The 25,549-nt window shown below is 40.7% G+C and overlaps 1 protein-coding gene across 3 annotated transcripts; it reads left to right on the top strand.

Annotated features, from left to right (window-relative positions):
- Window positions 1-6,366: 6,366 nt before the first annotated feature.
- On the top strand, window positions 6,367-24,866 carry LOC103701111 (phospholipid-transporting ATPase 1). 3 transcript variants are annotated; one of them, XM_017841328.3, is made up of 7 exons: window positions 6,367-8,166; window positions 8,824-9,130; window positions 17,733-18,441; window positions 18,553-18,676; window positions 18,805-19,024; window positions 23,666-24,124; window positions 24,451-24,866. In XM_017841328.3, the coding sequence occupies exons 1-7, from the start codon at window positions 6,582-6,584 to the stop codon at window positions 24,674-24,676; spliced, it is 3,630 nt and encodes a 1,209-aa protein (XP_017696817.2). In that variant the 5' UTR covers window positions 6,367-6,581; the 3' UTR covers window positions 24,677-24,866. The 3 variants fall into 3 exon arrangements, with proteins under 3 accessions (XP_017696817.2, XP_026658040.1, XP_008781308.1); XM_026802239.2 differs by lacking the exons at window positions 6,367-8,166; window positions 8,824-9,130 and adding exons at window positions 14,180-16,499; window positions 16,646-16,949; XM_008783086.4 differs by lacking the exons at window positions 6,367-8,166; window positions 8,824-9,130 and adding exons at window positions 14,183-16,499; window positions 16,643-16,949.
- The last annotated feature ends 683 nt before the right edge of the window (window positions 24,867-25,549 follow it).

The raw sequence follows: 25,549 nt of genomic DNA, 5'->3' as shown, positions 1-25,549 counted from the left end.
GACAGGTGGTAAAGGTGACTCATCTACGGGAAGGTCTATTAGTAGATCTCTTAGGCACTCAGCCTCAGTGCTAGTGGTGTCTAAAACTATCAGTTCAGACTCTATGGTACTTCTAAATATCAAGGTTTGTTTGATGGATTTACAAGACAGAGCAGCACCTCCTAGGAGAAAGACATATCCCGTGGTGGATTTAATATCTAAAGTATCGCTGATCCAGTTGGCATCACTATAGCCTTCTAGAACAGTAGGAAACCCACTAAAATGCAAATTATAGGATTGGTACCCTTAAGATACCTAAAGATCCGCTCTAATGCTGTCTAGTGATCTCTATTTGGATTAATAGTATATCTGCTAAGTTTATTACAGCATATGTTATGTCTGGCCTGGTGTAGTTTGCTAAGAATCTTAGTGAGCCTATGATTTGAGCATATAGGTTTTGAAGGATAGAAATTCTTAAGTTCTTCTTAAGGTGTGTAGAGGGATCAAAGGAAGTAGAGACATGCTGACAATCAGAATAATTAAATCTATTAAGTATCTTGTCAAAATAATGACTTTGGGATAACTCAATTCTATTTGCACTTCTAATTATTTTGGTATTTAAAATTAAGTCAGCTTGTCCCAAGTCTTTCATATGAAACTTATGACTTAAAAATTGTTTTACTTCATCAATTATCTGAAGATCTGTCCCAAAGATCAGTATATCATCTACATAGAGGCATAAGATCACAAATTTATTTCCAACTCTCTTATTGTATACATACTTGTCTGTCTTATTGATTTCAAATCCAAATGTCAGTATAATTTCATCAAATTTCAAGTGTCATTGTTTGGGTACTTGTTTAAGACCAAAAAGAGATCTGACTAGTCTGCAAACTTTATTTTCTTGGCCTGGGATTATAAATTCCTCTGGCTGGTCTATATAAATTCTTCATTTAAGTCTCCATTTAGAAAAGTTGTTTTCACATTCATCTAATGAATCACTAATCTATGGATAGAGGCTAATGCTATCAGGACTCTAATAGTAGTAATCCTAGCTACAGGTGCATATACATCAAAGAAATCTATTCCAGATTTCTGAGTAAAACCCTTAGCAACTAATCTAGCCTTAAATTTATCTACAGATCCATCAGGCCTAAGTTTCTTCTTAAAGATCCATTTGCACCTTATAGTTTTACAACTAGAAGGAAGATCAGTCAGTTCCTAAGTATGATTTTAGATAATTAACCGCATCTCATTGTCTACAGCTTCTCTCCAAAAGGGTGAATCGAAGGATTTCATTGCGTCCTCAAAAGTAGTTGGAGAGTCCTCTATAAGAAAGGTATAGAAGTCATCTCCAAAAAAAATTTCTACTCTGGATCTTTTACTCCTCCTAGGTTCTGCTTCTACTTCTATTTTTCTTGTCCTTATTCTACTAGAGTTACTAGCTATACCACTATCTACTCTAGTCCTAAGTAGAAAGATGTCTTCAAAATATGTTGCATCTCTGGCTTCTACGATAGTGTTGTTCCTAATATCGCTTTCTTCTGAGTTAATCACCAGAAATCTATTAGCATTACTATTGGCTGCATATCCTATGAATATTTTAGGCCCTATTTTCTTTCTTTTAAAATCAGACATTTTCACTTTTGCCAAGCACCCCCACACTTTCAAATAGTTAAGATTAGGTTTTCTATGTTTCCAAATTTCGTATCGGGTTAGATCATTATTTTTGGAGAGAATTCTATTGAGGATATAACAGACTGAAACTAGAGCTTTTCCCCATAAATTCTCTGGTACTCTTGAGCTTATAAGCATGGAGTTAATCATATCTATTAAAGTCTTATTCTTTCTTTCTGCTACTCCATTTGATTGGGAAGAATAGAGAGCAGTCACTTCATGAATGATTCCATGATCTTCACAAAATTGAGTTATATTATTAGATGTATATTCACCTCCCCGATTTGATCTAAAGATTTTAATTTTCTTTTCCTGTTGGTTCTCAGCTTCAATCTTAAAAATCTTAAATTTGCTGAGCACCTCATCCTTGATTTTAATTAGGTAGATGTAACAGAACTTGGATAGATCATCTATGAAGGTCACAAAGTATCTGTTACCTTCTCTAGAAGTTCTATCAGAGTCACAAACATCACTATGGATCAAATCTAATAATCCGAATCCCTATTAACAAATTTTAAAGGCTTTCTAGGAAGTTTGGCTTCGACACAGATTTCACATTTCTCATGGTTCTTAAGATCACTTTTTGGTATTAAATTTAGGTTCATTAGTTGCTTAATTGTATTATAATTTACATGACCTAATCTACCATGCCAAATAAAAGGAGGTTATATATTTATAATCAAAAAAAATTTATTTATTGAAAGAACTATTACATTCAACTTAAACAATCCTTCACTTAGGAATCTTTTTTCAATGAATATCACACTATGAGAAATTACAACTTTATTGAACTCAAAAATAAGACAATAGCCTAGCTGGACAAGCAAAGAACCACTAATTAGATTTCTCCTAATGGCCGAAATATGTTGGACGCCATGCAGGGACATGACTTTTCCAAAAGTAAGCTTTAAGTTTACACGTCCCACTCCTTGTACACGTGCCTCCTAGCTATTTGCCATAATCACAGCTCCTCCACATGAGACTTGATAAGAAGAAAACTAGGAGTGATCCGAATAAATATGAATACCAGCTCCGGTATTAATCCACCAATCAAGTGCTCGTAAAGTCATGTTAACTTCAGGAGTGAAGGAAACAGACCTGAAAGCAGTCTCAGAGGAGCCAGCGCCAGAAGTCACTATGTTGACTTGACTGGTTGTGTGTGGACCTTTCTTCTTGGATTGAAAAGGTGCAGTCTTCTTATAGAAGCACTGGGGAGCCAAATGGTTGATCCGACCACACATATAACAGAAACGAACACCACCTTCCTCTTTCTTCTTCTTCTGCTCCTAGGATTAGATAGGTTTTTCATTATGGTGGTTAGGGTTTCTAGGGTTGTAGGGCTTCTTTTTGTAATGCTTATTTTTGAAGGGTTGGTTCTGATTTTTTTTAGGTGGGGCCTCTATATTATAAGCATTATTTTTTTGTCCAATAGAGGTTTTACTCCTGAGCCTATGTTGCTCTTCAATTCTAATGGAGTTCAAGACTTGGGTTAGGGTGAGACCTTCTTGGGTATGGCTCAGGGTCTTAGCAAAATCAGATCAGGAATTAGGTAGTTTATCTATCAGACAGGCTACTTGGAATGATTTATCCAAATTGGTCCCATTAGCCCTAAGCTGGTGGATCAGGATTTCAAAGTTATGGATTTGGTCATTCATAGGCTTTGAGTCCACCATCCTAAAGTTATTGGAGTCGGAGACCTTGAATCTCTTTACCCCAACATCATCAAGACCATATTTGCTATCTAAGGTGTCCCGGAGTTCTTTGGCACTCTTAGCTGTGTAATAGATGTCATACAGCCTCTCAGAAAAGGCACCTAAGATTCTATGGATGCAATGATAGTTTATCTCATTAGGAGTCCTAGAGGGTGTGCTGGTGGAAGTAGAAGGTTCAGTTTGGGAGGAGGATGAACTCCGATTTAGATTTGGGTTTGGATTTTGGCGAGTAGCAAGTTGTGAAGTAGTTGGGTTGGACCCGTTATCAACTTTGGATGTGCTTTCACCTGCGGCTGAGAACAATCCTAATGTGGTGAGCCAGAGCCGCATTTGGTTCTGCCACCTCCTAAAGTTGTGGCCATCAAATTTTTCAGGTTTGGCACTAAGGTGGTCACTAGTGTTAGAGGCCATAGGATCAAGGTTATATAAAAGAGACAGAAACCTGAATGAAGGCAAAAAGTTTATGTCAAAAGATTGCACTAAAATTTGTATTGAATTTTGAATGTTTAGTTGATATATCCAAAAAATAATAGCCAGATTAGCTCCAGATCGGTGGTGGAGTATTAGGCTCGCTTAAGTACTAGCCTTTCTTAGGCACGTATGCCTTTTTGATAAGCTTTTCTTTGACACTATTAGTTAGTAGATATAATCACTAGAAATCACACAAATTCAATTTTTACAAAAACCTAAGTGCAAACTTAAATTTGTTATTATGTATTAATCAATTTTTGAATTTTCCATTTGAATTTTTTGAATTAGTAATAAATAATTATTAATTTAGGCTAGCTAGACAATTATTGTAATTGAAATCTAATATGTCAATTCAATAAATTATATATTAGAATTGATTTATTACCTTATTAGAATAATTGATTACTAATTTTGTGCCAGCAAATCAATTATCGTAATTGAAATCTAAAATGTCAATTCAATGAATTATAAGGTTTATTATCTTATTAGAATAATTGATTACTAATTTTGTGCCAGCAAATTAATTATTGTAATTGAGAACTAAAATGTCAATTCAATGAATTATAAGATTTATTATCTTATTAGAATAATTGATTACTAATTTTGTAGTAGCAAATCAATTGTTATAATTGAGATCTAATTTGTCAATTCAATAAAGTATATGATTTATTACCTTATTAGAATAATTGATTGAGATCTAATAAGTCAATTCAATGAATTAATTATTATGTATTAACTAATTTTTGAATTTTTTATTTGAATGGAATCTGAAAATTACTCCTTAAGAAGTCCAAATGGAGGTATGATAAACCTCTTGGAGGTTAAATAAATTATTACCTTTGTAGAATGATTTACTGAATTATATATTACTAATAAAAAAACAAACACTTCTTTAGATTGTTAGCAATATATCACCTAAATAAGTAAATAAATCTATAATCACAATTAATAAAAATCTTAAAAGAAATAATATATATATATATATTCTTCAACATCAAAATAAATCTATTTTATTACAAAAGAAAACTATTTTTGCACAAAATAAATCTATTTATTTAATACATTTAAATCATAAAGTTGCAAATCCTACATATTTACTAATATTAAATTTAAAACAAGAGTAAGAGAAAATAGCATGATTGAAGGCAGCTCAGCGTAGAAGCTATCCCGAAGAAGTGTTTGCCCCTATGTACGGATCTTCCGGCAATCCTCCTCAAAGATACGACGATCCTAAACTTCTTCTTCGGTACGTTTCGAAAGAAGCCAAATTGAATCCGATCGGACTTACAGATCCAGCAAAGAACGAAATAAAAAGAATAAAATAAACTGAATATAATTGTAAAAATAAAAAAAACAGAAGTGGCTAAGAGGAAGAACTTTTCTCCAGAATTTTTTTGATATTTTTCTCTAATTTTTTGTGTCACCAATAGGATGAAATCAAGGGGTATTTATAAGGGTTTTAAGCAAGGCTATTTTGGTCTTTTTGCAGACTCGTCCGCGGAGGAAAATTACAGCGGGGGCCCGAGAATAGCCGCGTGCGCATTTAATTTTTCCAACATTTTGTGCATTTTTTCAAGAATGCCACAATTTAGAAATAGTTGCAATCTACCGCAGCTCCCAAAGATTTATCTAATGGCCACCAAGGTAGTAGCACAATTGGAACGGAGCTTTGCTTCCACCGGCGCGGTTTAGATTCGAAACGCGCGGGCGTCGATTAAATGTGGGGACCGGATGCCCTCCGCTTAGACATGCTCGGTGGGAACGTTATATGGTCTAGCTGGCACTGAGGTAGCGCTGGGATGACGTACTTACACATGGGATGACCCACAGGTCGGAGAGGGTACGAGCAAAAATTCTACCCACATCAAACATTTTCTAGTGGAAGGAGGCTAGGAGGGCCTAGTGGGGGCTGCTACGCTGGTGATGCACCCCCCCTCGTTTTACCCAAAAAAAAAAAAAAAAGATTTATCTAATGTTCCAAACATAACTTGCTAAACTAAAATTACTTCTTTAATATGTTATAAACTTATGAAATAAATTAAATAGATCATAAATTTATTTATTTTATATCAAAAGGAGATAAGAATCTTCTTCCATCATGCAGCACGTGCTTGCACGGGCAAGTTTATAACATTTTTCAAACTTCTCAGACGCCTGGAATTCAAGAACATCTACGTGGAATTTATCTAATTCTAGAACAAATAAAAGTAAAAGGTACAATCATGTATTGAATTGTGAGAACAGTCTTGTATTTATTAGCTCTTGGACCAATTAAGCTGACCCTCTAGAAAGACCACAAGGAAAACAGCGTATTAGTTTGAAACATGGCGATGGAGGATTCTTTCTGACCGAGGACATGAGCTAAGATTAGCCAACTCAAAAGCAACATCCATTGGCCAGGAGCCAATCTCCCATTTCCGTTCCTTCTAAGAAGCCCCCTCTGGAAGCCCACGCGAAGACTTTCCGGTCCATATATCTCTCTCTCTCTCCCTTCTGACTTCTCCCTTGTCCTCTCCCGATTCCCTCCTTTCACTATACAATTTTCTTTTAGCCGCCATCTCCTTGGCAAAGGCTTGTTATCTTGGAAACCAAGCCTCCATATCTCCACCACCCCACCTCTCCAAATTCGCCCTCCCTCCCAAAACCATCGAAAGTTCTTCAATCCAATTGCACGGTGAATACTTCGATTAGCCATGAATTCATAGATTCCAAGCTCCTGAATCCTCCCTTGGCTTTTCGATCATGGCCTCCGGTCGGCCCCTGCTAATTCCATCGCCGCAGGGGGCAAATCCCGCAGCTCGCACTGAAACTAACTCCGCCGGTCCGATTCCTCCTGCAGTCGCAAAATCGTCCTCTCGCAGGTCCTCTCGATCCCGGAACGCAGACAGGACTCCATCCAGCAGCGAATTCTCCTTCGCCGCAGAGCTGAAGGCTAGCTCGAAGGCAACGTTCTCCGTCGAGAACTTCGGCCGCTCGGACTCGAAGCCGGCTCGCCGGTATCCTTCCAAGCGCTCCGACTCCGGGCGGCTCGGCTCGCAGAGGGAGATCAGCGACGACGAGGCTCGGTTCGTGTACATCAACGACGCCGACAGGACGAACAATCCCGTCAGATTCCCAAACAATTCGATACGAACCACCAAGTACTCCATCCTCACCTTCCTCCCTCGCAACCTCTTCGAACAGTTCCACCGTCTTGCCTACGTATACTTCCTCGTCCTTGCCGGCCTGAACCAAGTCCCTCAGCTTGACGTGTACAGCCCCGTCGCCTCCGTCCTGCCGCTGGCTTTCGTCCTCGGTGTCACCGCCGTCAAGGATGCCTACGAGGACTGGCGGCGCCACCGCTCCGACCGCAACGAGAACAACCGGATGGTCTCCGCACTGGTCGACGCCAAATTCCGGCCGAAGCGGTGGAAGGATATCCGCGTCGGCGAGATCATCAGAATCGCCGCCAATGAGAGCATCCCCTGCGACATGGTCCTCCTCTCCACCAGCGATCCCACCGGCGTCGCCTACGTCCAGACCATCAATCTCGACGGCGAGTCCAACCTCAAGACTCGTTACGCGAAGCAGGAGACGCTCTCGACGCCGCCTGAATCCATGTCAGGCCTAATTCGCTGCGAGAAGCCGAACCGCAACATATATGGATTCCATGCCAACATAGACGTCGATGGCAAGAGAGTCTCGCTCGGCCCCTCGAACATAATTCTCCGAGGCTGCGAGCTCAAGAACACCAATTGGGCCGTCGGCGCCGCGGTGTACACCGGCAAGGACACCAAGGTGATGCTCAACAGCTCTGGGGCGCCATCGAAGCGAAGCCGGCTCGAGACTCATATGAACCGGGAGACGATATTTCTAGCCATCTCTCTTACTGCATTGTGCTCTGTTGTTACAATCCTCGCCGGTCTATGGCTGCACCGCCACCGCGACGAGCTCAACTACCTGCCGTACTACCGGAAGAAGAATTTTTCGGACGGCGACAATTATGATTACTATGGTATTGGATGGCAGACCGTGTTTACTTTCATGATGGCAGTGATTCAGTTCCAAGTTATGATTCCAATAGCCTTGTATATATCTATGGAGCTGGTGAGATTGGGGCAGGCCTTCTTCATGATTCAGGATAAGGGAATGCGTGATGAGAAGACCAAATCCAAGTTTCAGTGCAGGGCATTGAATATAAATGAGGATTTGGGGCAGATCAAGTACGTGTTCTCGGATAAAACAGGCACTTTGACAGAGAACAAGATGGAGTTCCGGTGTGCCAGTGTCCATGGGATGGATTTTAGTGGAGGCCAGGATGATGAGGAGAACGGGCTTTTCATCTCAGGTAGGTGGCAGCATTACTCTCATTTAGTTATTTACTTGTGCTCTCCATGATCTATTTTTCTAGACCACAAGCATTAACTCCAAAGGATGGGGTCTTCCTACATGCCATTGATAGCTCAAACACACAGTTGATACCATCAACTCTGTGTCTGCAGTTTGATTGCAACTAGTTGAGACCTAAGCAATTTCCCTCCATGTGTATAATTTCACATGGTAATGTGGTGAGACACTAGGACCTGACATAGAAGGTTGGCCTGCTGCCAAGAATGCAGCTCCATGCCGGCATGATGTCATTTTGCATCTAGCCACATGAATTAATATGTGACATCGTCGTTAGAAACGAGAAATACTTCCAGTAAAAGCCTTGAAGGCATCATCCAGATAGTTTGTCTTTATAGAGAGGATGGATAATTAGGTACAGTATCCTCCAAGTAGCACATTAAGTCTATGGTCCGACTCGGCGATGGTAGTTGGACCCCCACATGATACATGAGCTTGATGGCATCTTTTCATAAAACAGGTTGCACAAGTATCACAAGGAACAGTAATCTATTGTAAGAAACAGTCGTGACAAATAGATGATATAAACAATCATTTCTTACATAACAATTCCATAAAGGATGAGTAAATTCATTGTTTTTCTTAATATTTTGAACAGTAAATGGTCAGATTTGGAGACCAAAGATGAGTGTTAAGACTGATCCAGAGCTGCTGAATGTTCTGAGGGGTGGCAAGGGAACAGAGAAGGCAAATCGCGCTCGTGATTTCTTTCTCGCCTTGGCGACTTGTAACACCATCGTGCCGATAGTGATCGAGACACCAGATCCGGCAACCAAGCTCATCGACTATCAGGGCGAATCCCCTGATGAGCAGGCATTGGTCTATGCTGCTGCAGCTCATGGATTCATGCTCATGGAACGGACTTCAGGGCATATAATCGTCAATGTCCTTGGTGAAAGGCAAAGGTACACTTCCTAACTCTTCTTGTTATTTAGTTACATCTATGTTATTCTGCTGCTGCACCGTAGAACTTTAAATTTTGCGTTAATTTATCATCATCATGGTAGTGATAGTTACTTCAGCTTTTGCATCTTGGTTGATTTTGTCTTCTATTATTGTCTTTTCTAGGAGAGGTTGGTTAGTGGTTCTGTTGTGCACTCTAATGCTCGTTTGTTGGTCTTTCTCATTGTTTGCTTCTATCTGTTATGATTCAATGATGGTGACAAAAATAAAAATGACCACTGCTCCTACTACTACTACCATTACTACTACCGATCTTTTGCTAACGATCACCGCTCAATTTACCTAGAATTAGGGATTGGTGCCATGCATGGTAGGGTTAGTGGTGTCTCCGCTTTTGCTTAGCCAATCACCAACTTCCGCATCTCCCGGCGAATTGAGCAAAGATCAGTAGCAAGTGATCTTTAGCCTTTTCCAGTAGGAAATAGCTTAGTAGTAGCAGAAGTTTAGGATATAAATGGATTGTATCCACAAATGGCGGTTTGCAATTGACCTGGACCCCTCAATTATTGAAGAGGAAATAGCTTAGTAGTAGTGGTAGTTTAGGATATAAATGGATTGTATCCACAAATGGGGGTTTGCAATTGAACTGGACCCCTCAATTATTGAAGAGGATCTAATGTCTAGCTTTCTTGAGTTCCGTTTAGCAGTCAGGTTGGACCATCTTTTATGGCGACCGCATACGTTTCTATGCCACGTATATTGCCATGAGTCTCTTCAGTCTTGAGGTCTAACTTTTCTGGTCCACAAAAGGAAAAGTTAGACTTTAGCTAGGAGAAGGTGGTTGATGGCGTGGACCTCGAGCCTTCGCTTTATGCGGTACGCTCTACATACACGAAGTAGGGTTGTCATTTAAAAAAAAGGAGCAAGGGGTCTTCTTAGCTTCAATCTACTAAAAAATTCTGTGTGCTTAGATGTCCAATAAGACTAAGATTGCTTAAAAATTGAGATTTTTTTTTTTGAGTAGATTCTAAATTTAGTGATTGGTCGGTTCAAAAATCATAGAACTATCCTCCAAGCCATGTATTCTCTAAAATAAATATTTAGTCTGCATTTGTTTTTGAGAGTAAGGAAATCTAAAAGAGGGATAGCTATTATTCTTGTTGTTTGGATGAAATTTCTTATTCCTGGTTGGAACAACTGTAGGAGTGACAGTATCTTTGTCCCCTTTCTTTAGACGCACAAAGATATAGGACTGGCAGCATTTTTGTCCATTTAAACAAAGGGGCTGCGAACTAAAGAGGGCCTTAATTGTGGAACGAAGTTATTTCAACCCCTTGAATAGATTTTCCAGGAAGAAGCAGTTTTGATCAAAGCAATTGCTCCTCCCATATATATATTTTGAAGACTTAATTGTTTGCTAAGAATAAGGTCTATTCAGCCTTGTTCCTCATCAAACACAACCTCAAAAGAGTGAATGCTTGGAGACAGATGACGATTTCGTAAGCAAAACTTTAATTTTAATTTAAACATCAGCAAAACAGTTATCGTAACGTAATTGGTTGTCCTTGCCCATGAATTTGTGAGTGAACAATCTCAACTGCACTTAATAGTTAATAGAAAAACAAACAGATAAGGAGAGAAAGGTACGTCATGAGATCTTAGGGTCACAATTGATGATCAGAAACTCCGTGATAAGCACCAATTGCACCAAATCCTACCATCCTGTGGAAGTGGACAGGCCGAGAGGAGGACTGGTTCCCAAAAGTCCACTGATATGTCGTATAAAGAAGAATAATCCGTTCCTGTGGAATTCATTACAACTTTCCAACAGAGTGAAGTAGTTCAAGAAAGAGACACCAAGTGTCCCCTTACAAAGAGGACATTGGAATCCAAGATAGAAGAATCAATAAGTTATGGGGAAATCCTCCTGCAGAAGAGTCAACAACTTGCCACATTAGTTTTGGAGGTCGATTTAATTTTGTTTTGTGGATAGGAGGAGTGTTTTTAAAATAATCATTTGATCTATCAAGACTAGATGCCAAAAAGTAAATTAGTAGGTCGTTTTTTCCTAATGCTAACAACTTTTGTTGGTGTGCATCTTCATTTCAATGGAAGGAAGATTCGTGTGCAAAATATGGAAGGTGCTTTTCTAAAGATTGGATATCGATGACGTGTCTCTTATTTTGATGTGATCGATTGTGCTCTAACTCTTTCTTCTTCTAAGATAAATAAGTAAAACCCGAGAACCTTTGTGGTGGATAGCCACTATGTCATCCATCTCGGTGATGGACGGCTACCATTCATCTAGAGCACTCATTATTTATGGCTCTGAATTCTCACGAGTGGCGGCCATCCATCTCCAAAATAAGTAATGTGGCAACTATCCAAGATGGTACAACACTCTGGGGTGCAAAAAATATATCACAAAGGATCCAAACTTGATAAGTAAAAGCCGAAGATCAATACATAGATCAGTCATTCTAGAAACGAGCAACATGCACATGAAATAAGATATTACCTTTTCTTTCTTTCTTTCTTTTAATCAGAAGAAACGGGATGCTGCTTCTGATTTAAATTATGAAGTTTTTCCTTAGCAAAACAGTGGGAATATTATGTTCTATATATTATTTACAATAGGCATGGGTGAGAAGGTTTGGTTTAATTCCAACCAAACAACAAAAAAAACACGTTTTCAGAAGGAAAAATATATAGAAGTGCAATGGAGAGGAAACATATGCTTTTGAACACCCAAGCAAGGTTTGACTTGGCCAGACCTAGCTTTGGTGGTTTGGAGACCCCCATTACTACATTTGATTCAACCATCCAAAGCATGGGTCCAACTGGACCGCGTCAATTTGGACGGCTAATGGAAAGACCAAGATGGGTTCAATTCAGCATAGAAGTCGTGGTGGACCCGTATCGTGTGGATCAAGTCTACGAATCACACACACACACACAAGCCCTCCCGTATCGTGTGGATCAAGTCTACGAATCCCACACACACAAAAGGGGGCAATGGGTTCGGTGCCTCCCTAAGCGGGAGAGTCTGGGTCAATTTGTCCGGACTCGGTGCTTTTCGATTGTCATCCCCATTAGGACATGGAAATAACGGGGAAGGGATAATGCTACTGCTGGGTCGTGAAGGAGAGAAATATATATATATATATATATATATATATATATATATATATATATATATATATATATATATATATATATATATATATATAATTTTATTTTTTGTTGTTTTTTTTTTGGTACATCTCAAGAATTATAAATACTTGTGTACAAATTCTATATATGAAAAATAATATCAGTTGATATAGGTTCTCACTAATAATGAAAAATATTATAGGTGATACAGATTGTCATGTGATTCTTAAAGTCATTCTAGCAAGATTATGTTAGCAAAGAAAAAGTTGACACAGAATCACGCTGATAAAGAAAAATATTATAAGTGATGTAGGTTGTTATGTGATTCCTAAAATTATTCTAACATTAGGAAGTACTAATTCCATCTTGATCAGCCTTGGGAGCTTTTTTTTCTCCTTAATATATAATATAAGTAGTTACTTTTTCTCATAAAATACAAATAGTTACTGATGGGGGGCAAAATGGATCATTCTGCTTAGGACAAGGGATTATTCCATTCTAGCCGGAAAGAACTCGACACCAACCAGGCCAGACTTCGGTCCTGCTAAGAGTTAGCCCGATCTCGAACTTCGCCGAAGGCTCAGTCGACCTCGGACGGATCTCTTCGCTGCTACGACCTGCAGCAATCTCTTCTAATGACATCCCGAGCCTGAGCTCGGAGCGCCCTGCTATGTCGGCTGTGAGCCAAAGAGCTCTTTCGACCATAGGACTATACAACGATGTGCTCCGACTAAGCTTGGAGAGCCCTTATATTCGCCGACACACCCTGACTGAGCTCGGGGCGCCTTGGATATTCGACGGTACGCCCCGGCCAAATTCGGGGCGCCCTATCCAATAACATGCCCCGACCCTCGAGCTCGAGGCACCTTACCGAGTAAACCTCGGAATCAGAGAGACTAGGCCGACCTCAGCACCCGCCAAGCAGTCCTCATCGAATATATGATGCGACCTGTCATCGAGCTTGACCTCACCCATGATCGCATCTACGTGCGTGCCCACGCCAAAACACGTGGACGTACATTACAACTTTACCGCGCTATGCTTTGCTTGCTGGCCAACGACAACCAAGGATGACGCCATGTTGCTCCAGCCATACCCTGCCACACCTATTAACACCTTACCATTCATAGGAACGGTCTACGCCATGCGCCTTAAGCAAGTTTTAGCTGCGCGCCATCTGAATAAAAGCCATCTTATCCTATAATGAGGATGGGCCATACCTTTGCCACCTGGGCACCTCTACGGGGACTATAAATAGCCCCATCAGGTAACGCTTAGGAAACTTTTGGACCAACTAAGATCCATTCTAACTTGAGCATCGGAGGGCCCTCATCGGAACCACCGGTGAGGCTTTGTACAGGTACGTCGTCGCACGGGAGGTGTTCTTCCTTTCTCTGCTGCGGCCGGCAGCTCTTCTGACTTCTCCGGCGTGGTCACCGTCGGGCCAAATTTGAACCACAACAGTTACTTCATTATTTCTATAATATGAGTCTTGGTAGAATAATGTAGATAAAGATGATGTAAGTCCAATTCCTTTAACTTGCCAACCACCACGGCTAGGCAAGCTAGTTGTCCAAATTAACCGAAAATGGCCACATGGATCTAAAGTGAATTGGGATCCTCAGGTCTCAAGCCACATCCTTATGGTGCACATTAACAACCTATTCGATGCGACTCATGTGAATCAAGCGTTGGTTTAAGAGTAGCGTTGAAAGCAAAAGGAGTAACATGTATTAGAGATGGTTGGGAACAAGTCAAATTGAAGGTCAACTTGGGCGGACCTTGGGCGTTCGCGGATTCTGCTTCTTATCAAAAGTAATTTTGATAAGAAGTTTCTACCCGTGGGAGGGAGGAAAAAAAAAGGATCATCAGAAACTTTACGCAACTTTGCCTCGACATCCCTACCCCATGGCTTGGAGACGGATGTGTTTGAACCCTCCACGCACGCACCCATTGGATTCGTCCTCCAAATCTGTCTCCTCTTCGGAAAATCCGAAGCTCCCAAAAGCCTGGCCGGCCCAGATCGAGGGAACCATCGCTCTCTCTCTCTCCCCCTCTCTCCACGCGGCTCCAAACCAAGACGGCCTCCTCCTACTTACTCCCAACGTGTCCCGCGGTGTTACATTTCCTTCTATTATTTTTAACACGGTCCCGTTGCATTGAATAGAATCCTTCTAGAAGCTCCCTCTCCTTTCTCTCTCCTTTTCTTCCTCCTCTCTTCTCGCTTTCACCGTCCTCTTTCTCTATCATCTCTATCCCATCTTCTTTCTCAGCAAGATTGCATTTATTTCTTCACAATCTTAAACCCTTCTCTGTCCGCGATTCAACTTTCAATCACATAAAACATCTCTCTCTCTCTCGGAGGCTCATACGGCTTTCGCTCACCAACTTACTGCACCAGTGCCTTAACCACCCCCCAACGCCCCCTCCCTTTTAAAAATCCCTGCTTGTTTGTTTCCTCCACTCCTTCCCTCCCTATTTTCTAATCTTTTATTTCTATTAAACCAATTCAACCCGAAAAAATCATCCCTCTCTCTCTACGACTCCGCCTTTGACCTTCTCCTGGTCTTTCTTCCCTTCTCCTCCTCTTCCTCCTCTTAATATCTCTCTCATCTTCATTCGTTCTTCAATTCCTGGCAAGTCTTAGCTCAATACCAGAAATCATGGCTTCCGTCCTTCTCTAACCCTAACCGCAAGAAGCCAAAAAAATGGCCCAGGACCGGCCTCTCTTGGACCCATCCCCACGCCCTCCACCTGCTCCTCTCCTCCCCGAGCCCCCCATCCGACTCGATCCCGCCGCCCGCTCCGCCCGCGTCGACCGGATCTCCTTCGTCGCCGACACCCCCGTCCCTCGCCGTGGCTCCCGCGCGGACTCCGACCGCCTCGCCGCTTCCCAGAGGGAGCTCTCCGACGACGACGCCCGCCTCGTCTACATCAACGACCCCTCCAGGACCAACGAGCGCTTCGAGTTCGCCGGCAACTCTATCCGCACCGGCAAGTACTCCGTCCTCACCTTCCTCCCCCGCAACCTCTTCGAACAATTCCACCGCGTCGCCTACATCTACTTCCTCGTAATCGCCGTTCTCAACCAGCTCCCTCAGTTGGCCGTCTTCGGCCGCGGCGCCTCCGTGCTCCCCCTCGCCTTCGTTCTCCTCGTCACCGCCGTCAAGGACGCCTACGAGGACTGGCGCCGCCACCGCTCCGACCGCATCGAGAACGGCCGCACCGCCAGCGTCCTCGCCGGCGCCGGCGCCGGCGGCCGCCAATTCCAGCCCGTGCGCTGGAAGGATATCCGCGTCGGCGAGATCATCAGAATCGCCGCCAATGAGAGCATCCCCTGCGACATGGTCCTCCTCTTCACCAGCGACCCCACCGGCGTCGCCTACGTCCAGACCATCAACCTCGACGGCGAGTCGAACCTTAAGACTCGGTACGCCAAGCAGGAGACGCTTTCAAAGTCCGTCGACATGGAGGGATTCACCGGCTTCATCCGGTGCGAGAGGCCGAATCGGAACATCTACGGCTTCCATGCTAACATGGAAATCGACGGAAGAAAGGTGTCTTTGGGGCCTCCAAATATAGTTCTCCGGGGTTGCGAGATAAAGAACACGGCTTGGGCCGTCGGCGTGGCGGTGTATGCCGGGACGGAGACTAAGGTTATGCTCAATAGCTCGGGGGCGCCGTCGAAGAGGAGCCGGCTGGAGACCCATATGAACAGAGAGACGCTGCTCCTCTCCGGGCTGCTAATTACTTTGTGCTTAGTAGTGTGTGTTCTTGCCGGAGTTTGGCTGAGGAACCACAAGGATGAGCTGGATTACTCGCCCTATTTTAGGAAGAGGGCCTCGCCTGATGACGATAGTTCTTACAACTACTATGGAATTGGGATGCAGATCTTTTTCACGCTCCTAATGTCAGTCATCGTGTTCCAGATCATGATTCCCATTTCTCTTTACATATCGATGGAGCTGGTTCGGCTCGGGCAGGCCTATTTCATGATTCGGGACGCGAGTTTGTATGATGAGGCCTCAAATTCGAGGTTCCAGTGCAGGGCATTGAACATAAATGAGGATTTGGGGCAGATTAAGTATGTGTTCTCAGACAAAACTGGGACTTTGACGGAGAACAAGATGGAATTCCAGTGTGCAAGCATTAACGGGGTCGATTACAGTGGTGGGAAAGCTTCTTTGCCGGGAGATGGGGAAGCGTATTCAGTTGTAGGTAGTATGGCCTTCACTTATGTTTTTATTAGTGTGATTTTTTTTTCCTCTCCCTTTTTTTTTTGTGTGTGTGTGAATTAATGATTCGATTGCAAGCTGTACTTAAAAAGATTGCATCTTTTCTTCGATGGTGTGTCATGACAGTAGGCGATCAGTTCTGGAGGCCAAAACTGTTGGTGAAGACTGACCCTCAGCTAGTGAGGTTACTGAGAAGTGGAGGGGAGAGGGGGGAAGGAATGCGTGCCCGTGAGTTCTTCCTTGCACTTGCAGCTTGCAATACCATTGTGCCTCTGACTGTCGAGACTCCAGACCCTAAGCGGAAGTTGATAGATTATCAGGGTGAGTCTCCTGATGAGGTGGCACTGGTTTATGCAGCTGCTGCATACGGCTTTGTGCTTGTCGAACGGACCTCTGGGCACATAGTCATTGATGTTCTTGGGGAAAGGCTGAGGTAAAAAAATTTATTTGCTTGCATGATTGGATTGATGCTCTAGGCTAAGTAGTTAGTGCATGCAATTTCTGGCTTTTCACTGATTATGTCAGTAATTGTGGTGGTAGCAGTGGTCAAAATAGGACTGTTAGTTTTTTTCTTTCGTAAGGCTAATCTTTTATTCGACTAGCTTGAGTTCAGATTCTAATAGCAGTACTGGAATTTGCATGAGCAATGTTTCTGGTTGTAGTGATCATGGCTGACAGTTTCCTTATTTAATGTCATGTTTGTTAAGACATGCATTTTTAAATAGTAGATATAACTTTTGTAGTTGTGGTGGTTGTTCTTTGTGTCATTCATTTTGTTGTATATGGCTGTCAGTGGAGAGCAGCTGCAGAGCAGTTGTTCTTTCTCTTGCTGATGGTGATTTGTTGCACTAGCTCTTTGTACTGACTAGGTATTATTGACAGTGCATGTGCTTGTAATGTTAAGTTGATTAATATTGCTAACAATGATGATTAGCAAGCTCACAGTGCTTGCACTTCTAGGTGAGCTTGTAGCAAAACCAGTATTAGTGGTTCGCAATTTATCTTATAGTGGACGCAGGGTTCGATGTTCATGGTAGTTCTGATGGCTTTATTAGGTCTTCATTGGTTTTGATTATTGGAATGAAATTATTGTTATTTTTTAAATAGTCTTTTATAGATTGGTAAACTTTACTTTGATTTCAGTAGCCTCTTACAGTGACCAGTTTCACCTAGATAACTTGTGATTGTATCTATTTGGATGTCATTTGAAATGCAGATTTGATGTGTTGGGCCTCCATGAATTTGATAGTGACCGCAAGAGGATGTCGGTTATCATTGGCTGTCCTGATAAGACAGTAAAACTATTTGTGAAAGGTGCAGACAATTCTATGTTTGGAGTCATAGAGAGATCTATAAATTTGGATATAATTCAAGCAACTGAGACTCACCTTCATGCCTACTCATCATTGGGTCTTCGAACATTGGTCATCGGTATGCGAGAGTTGAGTAGAGCTGAGTTTGATGACTGGCAGTCTGCCTATGAGAAAGCAAGCACAACACTGTTTGGGAGGGGAGGCTTACTACGAGCAGTTGCAGCTAATGTAGAATGTAATCTCCACATATTGGGGGCCTCCGGAATTGAAGATAAACTGCAACAGGGTGTACCTGAAGCCATAGAATCTCTTAGACAAGCAGGGATCAAGGTCTGGGTTTTGACAGGTGATAAGCAAGAAACTGCCATTTCCATTGGCTATTCTTGTAAGCTCCTAACAAGTGAAATGACTCAGATTGTTATAAATAGTCATTCCAAGGATTATTGTCGAAAGAGTCTAGAAGATGCGATTGCCATGACTGACAGACTAGCAGCAATGTCTCTTGGGGCACAGAATACTATAACAGGCACTGAATCTCAGAGGGTCCCTATCGCTTTGATCATTGATGGTACCAGCCTTGTGTATATTCTTGAAACTGAGCTGGAAGAAGAGGTATATTCATGATTCCATTTAATATGCAATCAGCAATTTTTTGATCCTTTACTTCACCTCCGACTTTATAATCTAACAGTTGTCTTATTCTTCTTTGCTTTGATGTTGCAGTTATTCAAAGTAGCTACAGCATGCGATGTTGTCTTATGTTGCCGTGTGGCTCCACTCCAAAAAGCTGGGATAGTTGCACTTATAAAGAACCGAACAGATGATATGACTCTTGCTATTGGAGATGGTACCAAAATTGCTTGATTATTTTTTTATCATGTTTACTTTTAATATGTTAAATCAATACTTTGTATGAACTATAGCATGTATATTGCTTTGCTTTGGATTAAATTTTATGAATACATTCTTTTATAGGTGCAAATGATGTTTCAATGATCCAAATGGCTGATGTTGGGGTTGGCATCAGTGGCCAAGAGGGACGACAAGCTGTCATGGCCTCGGATTTTGCCATGGGACAGTTCCGATTCTTAGTAACTCTTTTATTGGTTCATGGTCATTGGAATTACCAAAGGATGGCCTACATGATCTTATACAACTTTTACAGGAATGCTGTATTTGTCTTCATGCTTTTCTGGTAAGCATTCTCGTCAGTAGTTTTACTCAATCTGAATGGATTGCATAAAAATTTTGATCATTGTTTTTGTTGATTTATTAAATTCTCATTATTGCTCTTTTTGAATGAATACTTTTTTTGTTTGAAAAACTAATGAACACGTGTCAAAGGATGAACTTCACTATATTTTTGCTCGAACCTCTTCTGTTCATCTACTTCCATTCTTTTAATATATCAATATTTACTTGATGAATTATATTTAATATAAGGGCATTAAAGGGATGCCATGAAGCACAAAGTAGAACTGTTTCTCCATTAAACTGTTGTATATTGTTTCTTATATGGGTAATACATCCAAAACTATATTGAATAAAAAATCCACAAATTAGGCTTCATGTAGATGGACATGTTAATTAACATCACAATCTTAAGAAAAAAAGTTAATAAATAAAGAAAGAAGAAGAAAAGCCTTCTAAAGTTACCTTGCTATCTGAGAATTTTAACTTTGCCTTTAGGAAGGTTGTTATGGGTGACACATTGTTGCTGCTTCTCTTTAGATGGAAATAACCAATAGCATAATATATGCCTAGAATAGGTAGTTTTATGTAGAAATTGAGGTCTTCAATGCAATTCTGAGCCATGGGGGGGATTAGGAAGAAACAAGCCTTTGTGGCACCCTTATGGGGCTTAAGGTTTTGGTAACCTGCATTGTGCTTAATTTAGAAATTATCTGCATTGTCTTTACCCAGGTCACCAAAATCATGGTGGCCTTTCAGAAACAAGCCTCTATATGTCTTTACCCAGCTTAATTTACCAGAGACTCCAAAGGTGTCGACAAGACTGCAATGAATATTAAGCACCATCTATCTATGATATTGACGAAACAAAGTGGAGCTGAAGAAACCTTATCATTTCTAGTGAAACCTGTTTCACTTAATGCAAGCTGACTGCATACAAGGACGAAGCATACATAAATATTGTTTCAATTAGGTAATTGTTTTCTAGCTTAAAAATCCGGGCATTTTTTCTGCAGTCAGAAACCTTAATTTTAGGAATTTGAGGACCGAAATGGTGGTGTTTGAGTTTCCTTCCTCATAGTTGAGACCAATGATATGCAATTGAGGTGAGATGGATGGTTTTCGGAGATAAATATGATCTTTGGTTATGGATTTTCGGAGATCATTAGTCTGGTAACTAAAATCACTCGAGTACTGACAAAAGAACTTGATGGTCGGAACTTATGTGATGGTGCAATTAGGTGATTCATTGTTGAGGTTCATTATCCTTTTGAGTATGGCAAGATAGGAGCAAACTATGATAGAGGCAGGATTGCCAGAAAAGGGGAACTGACGTTCATTACTATTCTCAGATGTGAATCTTAAAGCTCATGCTCTACCATGATATCGTTTTATGCAGATTGTATGTTGATTGACCATTTGGCATACATTTGGTTATGGAAAGATGAGGGTGCATATACAGAATTACTTTGTAACAAGATGAGGGTGCAATGCCCAATTCTTCTTCATTGATGTTAGAGAGGAGGGACATCTGTCAAAGTTTGAGGAAAGGAATTGGTTGCGAGAATATATTAAACAAGAAGTCATCTTTCAATGCATTTGGGTATTTGGGAGGTTGCAGTTTGTGCATATTGATGGGAAAGGCTCCGTAAGTAGTAGACAACATTTAAAAGGCCTCCCACGCAGTCAACCTAACATCAACCCTCCATCCTTTTTTATTTGGACTTGATATAAAAGTCTAAAGAGTAATTATTTAGAGAAGGAATCTACGGGGAACAAAGTAAGTTATGATTTGGCAAGGTTGGATGGCAGATGATGATTTCTATGACAAAATAGCATGTCATTGGATCAACAATACATCTATGTCATGATGGAAGAAAAGGAGTAGGATCAGAACGTGTTACATATGAGGTTTTAAATTCTATGAGATGGGGGTATCTCGGTTTCTCCATGGACAAGACACCCCGCTGTCCCACCCCATCTCGACGGCAGTTCCGGTCGAGTGTCCCGGTAGGTACCATCCATCTCTCCCCTTCTTCTTTCCTTTGTTTGTTTCTTTTTCTTCTACTTTCCTTTCTTTGCTCTTCTTCTTCTTTCTTTTTCTTATCCCTTTCTTTCTTTTTTTTCCTTTTTCTTCTTTTTCTCTTCTTCTTTTTTCCACTTCTTTCCTTATCTTCTGCCTTCCTTTCTCTCTTTTTTTTTCTTTCTTTCCTTTCTTCCTTCTTTTCTTCCTTTCTTTTTCTTCTCTCTTCCTTTATCTCTTTCATTCTTTCTTTCCTTTCTTCTTCTTTTCTTTCTTTGTTTTCTTCTACCTACCTTGCTTTCATTTTTCTTCTTTCTTTTTCTTACCCCTTCCTTTCTTTCTTTCTTTTTTCTTCTTCTTTCTCTTTCCGTTCTTCCTTCTTTCCTTTCTTTTTTTATTTTTCTTTTCCCTTTTTCTTTTTCTTCTCTCCTTTCACTTTTACTTTTTCTTCATCTTTTCTTCTTTTCTTTCTTTCCTCTTTCTTTTTCTTTCTCCATGTGGATGGGTTTAGGAGCCCCGACTCCCATCCTAGTGTTCTCATAGGAACGGGATGGAACAGTCAAGACACACCCATCCCACTAGGACTTAAAACTTTGGTTACATATCCAACTTATAGAATTTCAATGCATGTTCAGGGATGCTTTCATGGGTAATGGTATAGAGATTTGGTCCACGAAACTGCTGGCATAAATTTCATTTCCCAGAACTTATGATTGGCTTAAATTTCTGGAATCCTTGACATAGTCTTTATACCAAAGAAATAAAGGTTTCAATGGAACAATCCAGAATAATTTTTAACCTTAATATATCTACTTAACATCTTTTGCTTTCTTGTTACCTAATAAATATCTCATCACAGAAAGAGGAATCATGGGCTATCTTTGGAAGATTGAGAGGTATTCTCTAATGTTAATTGCAAATGGTGCTCTTTTGTTCTCTTGGGATCTTTTTTAGATTTGTCATGAAACTTTTAGAAATAGAAGAATTGAAGAATCCTCAATGATTAATGGTTATCTAATCATGCTCAAAAACGAAAAATGATTTGCTTATGATTGTGCGTACTAAGATGAATAAATAGCTCTTTCATGATGATTTTATGCATAAGTAAAATGTTTATTAGTGCAACCCACCCCCCCCACGCCCCCAACCCCCACAAAATAAAAAATCTCTTCTTCTTGGCGGTTGATAAGGTTATTATTGTCCATATCTATGCCGATCCGGGCACATGGGTCGCATCCACATATCCGCCTGTTTGGATGGAGTGAGCCACCTCCATGTTTAATAGACATGAGGTGATCATATGCATAGGTTGGTGCACTGATCTGGAAACTCTAAAGCCAATTGTAGGCATATAGACTGGGATCAAAACAATTGTTCATGATGTAGTCATCTTAAAATACATCTTTCAGTGAGTTTGGATGCTTCAAATTGTATGAGAAACCAAACCATCTATCTTATTGGATATTGTCTATGTTGTGACCTTTTAGTGAACTAGTCAGAAACTTCCAAAGCGTTTGATTTTACTTTTATTAATGTAGAGGTTATCGATCATGACTACTGATGTAGGATTCCATTTTCGGTATCCTGTTATTTATTTTATGCTTGCAAAATGTAGGTTTAAGTCATCCTTATAGGATTGTAGTCTCACTAAGTCAATAAAATCACATTATTAAAGTGACCACCATTTTGGTAGTGTAACAATCCAGGACCTCACACAAAAAGGCTAGCTGGAAGGTATTTTTTTGGATTTCTTAGTCCTATGTAAGTACCCAAGATCTTTCTAGTGAATAACCAATGTGGGATTAAACACGTCTGTACGGGTTCGCACATATTCTTCCGTTTAAGCCCTGACGTCCTCATCAGGCTAAAAATCCAAATCCATTTAAATCTAATCTCGGCTTGTAGTCAACCTCAATGAACCCATGCTGCAATGTCCCTTAGTTCACATGGGCCATGGTTGGGTCCATTATGATACTATTTGTAACAATTCAGGATCTCACCTGAAAAGGCTAGCCGAAAGATATTATTTAGGTTTCTTGTCTCTGTATAAGTACCTAAGATCTACCCAGTGCATAGCCATGTGGGACTAAACAAACACTCGCGCGGATCCTCACACTTTCCTTATCGAAGTCCTGGCATCTTCGCCAGGCTAAGGGTTCAAATCCATTCAAGTCTAATCATAAGCACCACGATCAGCCCGTGGTCAGCCTCCATGAACCCATGCTGCAGTGTTCCCTATTCCACATAGGCTATGGGCTAGATCTGTTACGATACCATTTGTAACAACCTAGGACCTCACTCAAAGAGACTAGCCGGAAGGATTTTATTTTTGGGGTTCTTTAGTTCTATATGAGTATCCCAGATCTCTCTGGAAAATAACCAATGTGAGACTAAACACACGTCCGCACGGGTCCTTATAGGTACTTAATTAGAAATGAAGAGCAGAAGTATAAAAGTAACATAACACATTCTTTTTGTAGTTGAGCCTTGGTGATAATGTTTGTAACCTGAAATCCATATGTTAAACTATGATCTGTGCTCTTAACAGCTAATAGTTTATGTTCTGTTTGATTTCTCACCCATTATAAATGCTTGACAGAACATTTGGACTGTTATCCGCAGGTATGTACTCTATACAGCTTTCAGCTTGACGACTGCAATAACTGAATGGAGTAGTGTGTTGTATTCCGTGATCTATACAGCTCTTCCTACCATTGTCGTTGGAATTCTGGACAAGGATCTGAGTAGGAAGACACTGCTGAAGTACCCGCAGCTCTATGGTTCTGGTCAAAGGGAAGAAAGATACAACCTAAAGTTGTTCATCCTAACTATGATGGACACTGTTTGGCAAAGTCTGGCTATTTTCTTCATCCCTTTTCTTGCATACAGACACAGCACCATCGATGGATCCAGCTTAGGAGACATATGGACACTTGCGGTAGTCATTTTGGTAAACATCCACTTGGCCTTGGATGTGTTTCGGTGGAATTGGATCACACATGCATCTATGTGGGGCTGTATAGTTGCCACGGCCATTTGTGTCATCATCATAGACTCCATACCAGTACTGCCGGGTTACTGGTATTTCCTCATTCCCAAATTTATCATTTTATGCATGTATCTGTTGTAATTATGTGTTTCTGTAGGACTCTTTTGATGACCTACCACTTATGGCACTAATAACTTACACTTTTAAAGCATGTGAATTTCTATCAGAGGCAGTTGGAACCTAGCATAACCATCATGGCCATGCACATGCTTGTATAAAGTTTTTCATATGTGTATTCCTGGTGCATAAGCACATATATATGCCTTCAAACTTCAAAGTAGCATATATAACTGCAACATAGGAAACTGCTTTTATGAGTACCTTGAGCACAGTTGCTGATGCCTTGTTTTGGTGCCAGGTCTATCTATCATGTAATGGGGACTGGATTATTTTGGTTGTTATTACTCGGCATTACGGTAGCAGGGATGGTTCCTCGTTTTGCTATGAAGGCTTTTACTGAGTATTTCATGCCCAGCGATATACAAATTGCTAGAGAACTAGAGAAGTTTGGAAATTTAAATGAGGCTACTGCTTCAGAAATTCCAATGAGTACATTCTCACAACCTCAGCAGGGGTTTATATGACAATTTTTGTTTTTCTTGTTTTTTGCACTTGTGTGTATATTATTCTTTCAGCTGTAAGTTGGATATCTTGCCAATTGCAAGCTTTTTGCCAATCCAAAGAGATAGATTTGTAATCCCACAGTGTGTATTAATCTTTGATTTTTTTGTTAAATCAAATGCAAATTAGTGATATATGGCATACCTTGTCAAACTACCATTGCTTGATTATTTGTGGACTTTGATGGAGTTTTCATTTCAAATGATATGGATGTAATGAAGTGTTATTGGAGTCAAAACTTTCCTTGTTACTTCCAATTTCTTTTTCTTAATATATTTTGTGATTTCTGTTATTGGCCGTTGATAAAGTAATTTGAAGTATGTAAGCTGTAACATTCGAACTCGAAGTTCATTTGATATTAATTTCCTAGAGCTATTAATGCAACTAGATAGGTACATGTACATTTTATAGCTAATATGGACTCCTAAATAAAGCAGTAAACATGAGGTTCCATTGATGCAGACCAAGGAGGAAGCTCAGACCATGTCCGGTGGTGTTGCCATGTCCTTTGCATTGTTATTTTTTTTTTTTTTTTTGTGGTTTGACCGAACAGAAATGATGGTTCATGTTGTGGTATTCATTATTCCTGTTAGATACCATTGTGGCATCCAGATTCTCAAAGCTGGTTCAGAGCACACCCCTGCTCTAAACAGCAGAATCCATTGTTTTGGCTAAAGGAATTGTCTGGTTTATGGCATTGCATGAAACCAGTCAAATGTTGGTTTGCAGAAGTTGTAAGCCATTGGCATCTGGAAGAGAAGTGTTTGTAAACCAATCTTCTTAACATTAAGAGGAAGAGGACTGTGACTCCCTCGATCTGTCTCTTTAGTAATTGA

Source organism: Phoenix dactylifera, chromosome 3 (assembly GCF_009389715.1).
Source record: "Phoenix dactylifera cultivar Barhee BC4 chromosome 3, palm_55x_up_171113_PBpolish2nd_filt_p, whole genome shotgun sequence".
NCBI classification, from domain to species: domain Eukaryota; kingdom Viridiplantae; phylum Streptophyta; class Magnoliopsida; order Arecales; family Arecaceae; genus Phoenix; species Phoenix dactylifera.
This window is presented reverse-complemented; position numbering and strand designations above follow the sequence as displayed.